The 6,002-nt window shown below is 39.5% G+C and overlaps 1 protein-coding gene across 1 annotated transcript in view; it reads left to right on the top strand.

The window, feature by feature from the left end:
- slc8a1b (solute carrier family 8 member 1b) overlaps positions 1-6,002 on the top strand; it is a 126,650-nt gene that overhangs the window by 103,748 nt on the left and 16,900 nt on the right. The window contains exons 6-7 of the mRNA XM_034897829.1: positions 1,597-1,742; positions 4,066-4,165. Of these exons, the coding sequence (XP_034753720.1) occupies positions 1,597-1,742; positions 4,066-4,165 (246 nt within the window). The remainder of the gene's footprint in view (positions 1-1,596; positions 1,743-4,065; positions 4,166-6,002) is intronic.

Here is a 6,002-nt window from a genome sequence, read left to right as displayed (position 1 = left end):
GTGTGTGTGTGTGTGTGTGTGTGTGCGCAACCATGAAGGGCATTTGAGAGATAGTTCTCATTGTGCATTTTAAGAGAAATTGTTATCTTTGTATTGATTTTCAGATCAATATTCATTAACATATAATTTAACACATTTAATTTTTTAAACCAACTTTCGTGGGTTGGCTGCTTTGAGACCAAAACTTACAGTCATGTTTTCTCTCAAACCACTTGAATTACAATATGCTGAAAGATTATTATGGAACATTTGCCCAACGCCACCAAAAAAAGTTCCTACCACAGCTTACAGCGTGAGCCAAAATATACAATTTCTCTTTTTTGGGTATGGACATTTTCTCAAAGGAGAGGACATGTGATTTACAGAGCATGACACGTCTGCTGTAGCAGAGAGGAAAAAAAACATGCAATTTAATTTTTGGGGGACTTTAAGTGTTATTGTATCTGGACATAAACAATGTCACCCCTGAGTCAGGCTTTGGTTTCTGCTCTTCTTGCCTTCAGCTCTTTTATGCCTTCAGCTGCTTTATGAACATGCAGGGAGCCACATTGGCAAACGTTGCTTCTTGCTTATGAGGGACTAAAAGCTTGACAAAAGTGCTTCTGGCAGAGGTTTGCATGTGTGTGCGAGTGAGCTATAAGCTCCATGCTTTAACTTAACTGAGGGGAACAAATGATCAATGAGATGATGCATTCCCACAATGCACTGCACTATGATGGAAGGCAATAGCATGGACAACCATTCCCCCATGGAGAATGTAATCATTGCCTTTCTCTCTCTTTCCCTGTCTTTGTATCTCTCTCTTTCCCTTTCTTTGTATCTCTCGCTTTCTTTCTTTCTTTCTTTCTTTGATCCATGCAGTGAGCTCAGGCTCTACTATGAATCTCAATTACTGACACACCATAAGGAAAATGGTAAAGGAAGAAAAGGGAAAAGAGAGGGGGGTTGTGTGTGAGAAACAGAGAGAATGAGTTGAAAGAGGGAAATGGATGTCTATTTTCATTAAGTAATGCAACTGTAACTATTAAACAGTGAAAACCAAATTGTAATTGAAATCAGAGACACATAGATATTATTTTAACACAAAGGTGGAAAATAAAGGGCCGAAATTGAGAATCCCTAAATCCCAATTCAATCAGCGACAAGGATGATTTGTCCGTACATGTGCATTTTTCTGATGGCGAAAGTTGTTGCAAAAACATTTTTTATGCAAATGTCTCAGGTGCCACTGGTCCGACTTTATTAAAACATTATTTTTTATTAATTTTGAAGAGATTACAGATGCAGTGTTCCTGCATCTCTTGTTGGGTATTACACCCTTTTCTTCTAAAACTACTTTTTCTGACTGGGAACCTTGTAGGTCTAAGCTTTATTTGCTCTGTCTGTCCAATCATTCCCCGACATTTACAACATTATCAATATGGAATGTTTTATATGTTTTAACGTTCTAACTATTTCTTTGTTTGTTGTATTGTATGTACCCAGGACTCCCTGGAAAGCCTTGTCAATACTAAGTGGATTATCCGCTGGTGAAATAAAATAGAAAAAAAGGCTGTTCTAACACTGCCATTGATTGTTGTCTTTTGGTGTTTTCAGAAGAACAACTGAAGGAACAGAAGGAGGAAGAAGAAGCGCTGACAGGAAAAGATGAAGAGGAGCAGCGCATTGCTGATATGGGCCGTCCCATGCTGGGAGACCACGTCAAACTGGAGATCATCATAGAGGAATCATATGAGTTCAAAGTAAGGCAGGGAGTATGTTTGTGTGTATGTGGTGAAATAAATGGAAGCTACATGTCTGTTTTGAAGACTATCAGTCTGGCAGAGATGGCAGGAGCACATGCTTTAAGTGCAGTCGGATTCACTTTAAATACAAAAAAAGACAACAAAACTGTAAATGGACAGTGCACTGGCTCCAGTTTTCCAATGTTTTATAATAACTGCCACCAGATCAAATGACCTCACACATGAATCTGAAATGTGATTCATTCACAATGACTTGCACGCCATTCAGTTTCTGTTTTGATAAGTGATCCAAAAAATAACAGGTCTTGCACACAACCTTAAACAATCATTAGTGGGGATAGAAACACTGAAACATTCTTACAAGGACATTCAACAACTGACACACACTGTAGTCAAACTGGTTTTAATTGCAGTGGTCACAACAATATTTATCATATATTACTGATAATATATATGTTAGATATATGTTACTGTAATAAAAGACACACAAATATGCACACATAAACAACATAAGATCACCTTTCTCACATATTAACCTCCCAAACCATTCCAATGTACAACATGTTTTGGAAGTAGAACGATTCTATGTGTTGTTTTTAGAAGTCTTTGGAAATGAACGTATAATGTTGTTTAGTCATGAGGATGTGTTGCAGCATCAATGTGTGTGCATCCTTTCCTTGCTCTCCCTCTCCCACGCTGACTCTTAAGACAAGCATGGATGCATGGATGTAATTACCATCCAAGTTGTGTGTGTGTGTGTGTGTGTGTGTACTAATGCATGTTCCTTGCTGCCACTCCAACACCCAGTAATAGCTTGCCACTTGACAGGATGCTAAACTTTGTCAAGTAGTTTTGTATTGGAGCATGGAACCGGATCCTATAGTTATCTGAAGTACTTCCCATTGACAGATGGTGCAGTACAAGAGAGTGAGGGTGTCTGACATAACAGATCGAAGGAGAACAAAGAAAAGCTGCATCAATGGAAAGTTTACTTAGAAGTTGAACGTTTCCTTTCAAATCTACGTAAATTACATTCAAACAATGTAACTACTAAATAAATGAAAAGTATTAACAACAGATAAATCAGACGAATATAAAACTCATGGGAATAATATGAGCGTGAAAGAGAGATTCATCATATTATGCAATGAATTATGGGTCAGCATCAAACTGAGTGTCATTTGTTGCCCTCAGCTGAATCATCACTGCGGGTTACACTGGTGACAAATTGATATCTTAATTTACCTAATGTAAGAGTTTCACGTGCGGCCACTTCTGTGGAGTCCTATGCCCAAAGATAAAGATACTTAACCACATCTGTGATCCACATAAGTCCAGCTGAGTAGAAAGTAATGATCTGAGGGAGGAATGGAGAATGGAAGCAAGGGAGGTGAAACATCATCGTTACGCTGAATTAGAAAGAAGGGATTACGAAAACCTAGCCGGGTATGGTTAAATAAATACTTCACATTCAATAGGCAGGGTTGTGTGTGTCCACAGCAGCAGCGAGGCACTATTGACACCCCTACCATAATTAGTATCCCACTTTTCCTCTGAAGTGGAGAGAAAGGTGAAGAGCAATCCCCACTGCTCATTAGTGTGTGTGTGTCTGTGTGTGTTTGTGTTATCTCAATATGAAGGTAGAAATAAAGGAAGAAAGGAAGTGTGCAGAAGCAAAAGCAAAGAAATCTACAACAGATAGGCAAAACTGTTTTGCATATACCATATACAGTATATTGTAAAGTCCTGTGTAAAGATGTGTGAAATGTTAAATGATTGATGAAATTAATGCGTTCTTTACCCCTAAACCTAGTCCCAGTAGTCTGATGTTACATAGGCCTAATCTTGCTGTGCAGCCAATTCTATTGAAGATGCCAGGGTTTCTATATGTTTTCTATATGTTTGGCCAGAATTTTCCATTTGAGGGAATGGTGCAGCCATTAAAAACGTGGATTCTTTAGCTGTATCTTTAAGGAGTTGGACCCAGTTCAGTATCTATATTTGACACTGAGTGGAATATGATGTATTTATTTTCCCCCTTAAAGTCACATTACTATGTGAAGGGGTTTAGTATTTTTGAATATCAAAATCGAAGGAATGCAACCAAAACAGCAGGTAAAGATACTGTCTGTCAATTCTGTCATCGGAAAATCTGTAAACGTTTGCATTAGCTCTGAAAGGACAGTGCCAGATTCCCATTTTATGGAGTAAACAAATGGCTAACTTTTATGATCTATGAATTAATGTTGCATCGTGGACACTAAGCAAACAGCCTGGGGTCGCTCCATCTAACTATTACTATTTCTCTGTCTGGTGGCAGAACACAGTGGACAAGCTGATAAAGAAGACCAACCTGGCTCTGCTGGTAGGAACCAACAGCTGGAGAGACCAGTTCATAGAAGCCATCACTGTGAGCGCAGGTAAGGCCCCTCTCTCTCTCTCTCTCTCTCTCTCTCTCTCTCTCTCTCTCTCTCTCTCTCTCTCTCTCCCTCTCTCCCCCTCTCTCCCTCTCTCATACACACATACACAGTTTCTTTCTCCCCAATCTTATTGTATTATACAGTACATTACTTTTTGCTCTAACTATAATTATGTGTGTCTGTGTGTGTGTGTGTGTGTGTGTGTGTGTGTGTCTGTGTGTCTGTTTATCTATATATATATGTGTGTATTTGTATCAATATATTTATATATAGTAGTATATAAAGCATATTATTCATGCATTAAACTTCTAATTTAAAACTGGGTTCATCTGAGGTTTGAGGAAGCAGATGTGTTTTTGTGAATGTGGCATAGAAATTCTTCTTAGTATGAACAGCTGCAGTTTTATAGTAGGTTGAGCTATATGTGGTCCTTTGCTGTGTGTGTTCTAACAATCATAGTGTTGGGTGTGTGTACATGTGTGGTTTGGTACTTTAAAAAAGCAGATTACATAAAATAATGACAGACTGTGTATAAATAAATAAAAAATGAAATGGGGTGATTTTATGGTTCCAGGGAGTCAAGTGTGTGCGTGTGTCGTTTATGAATTTTAATGGTTACTGGAAAGGTGAATGGCCCGGTTTGACAGTTTGTGCTGACAAACACTGACCAGATGGGAGATTATGTTGAGAGCCATTGTGGGAGCGATTGTATGTGTTTTTCAGCATGCACAGTGACAGAAAAACAAGAAGTGAGTGTATGTGGGACAAAGAGGAGTAATGAAAGAGAGACACTTAGAAACTTATATCCTGTTACCGTCCAGGTCTGTTATAAGCCATGATGATGGTAATGTGCCATTAAGAGGGAAAAAGCGAGCATACATGTGAACAGGGAGGGATAAGGGAACAAGAGACCATATATAATGCAGAGATCAATGGAGAAAGAGAGATATGGGGGCGGTGAGGAAAAGCCAATGAGAAGCATGCACACATGGGGAAAAAGAGAATACATGCATAACAAGAAACATAATGCATGGAAAAAAAGCATGCATGGACAAAGACAAAGTAGGAGGAATCGAAAAAGAGATAGAAATAATTTTGCAACAATTGAGCTGGTGAAAGGGATAAAAACTGGCTGTAGAAGAGAACATACTGCAGAATCTTCACAGTTCACTGGTCAGCAGTGGAAACTTGCTCTCTGTAAGCACAGCAACATCACCGCAGCCCATCAATGGAAAAAATGAAAGATAAACAGAGAAAGAAATTCTTAGTAGAAAGTTTTCAGTTTGGGCTTCAAAATCCCCCTCTCAGTCAAACAGTTGTGTGCTGTATTTATTGTCAATCTCACTGCTTCTGGATTTACTGTACTGTTCATGCAGAAACTCCAGGAAGTTACTTCTCCCGATTGAGAAAATAGTCCTATGTATAACCTCCCCTCCTTTTGTTTTTACACTTACAGATAAACCCATCTATAATTTCCCGGCCCTCCGTGGCATGTCCGCGACTGATCCGTGGTCTAGCCGTAGCTGGAAAAAAACCTGTGACGACATAGTGAGCTGGGGGTCTACTGGTAACGCCCTTATGCGCCTTGTGTGGAAAACCATTTGAATGGTTTATTTATCCACCAGGGGGAGCAATGGCTATGGACACTAAAGGTCGTTTTATGGTTGTGCGTATAATCAACGATGTACCCCCGTAGACCCCTCTGTGTCTAAGCCGGACTCTACACCATAGCTTGACGTGCAGCTCTTGATAAAAGTAGCTACACATCACAGCGACGCACGTTGCTCGGCCGTGGCTTGGTTGTATTTCCCCCAACTCATTTCCGGGTTCTCCTTCT

This window comes from Etheostoma cragini, chromosome 17 (assembly GCF_013103735.1).
Source record: "Etheostoma cragini isolate CJK2018 chromosome 17, CSU_Ecrag_1.0, whole genome shotgun sequence".
Classification (NCBI taxonomy): Eukaryota; Metazoa; Chordata; class Actinopteri; order Perciformes; family Percidae; genus Etheostoma; species Etheostoma cragini.
The sequence above is the reverse complement of the archived record's forward strand: the minus strand, read 5'-3'. Positions and strand labels throughout refer to the sequence as shown.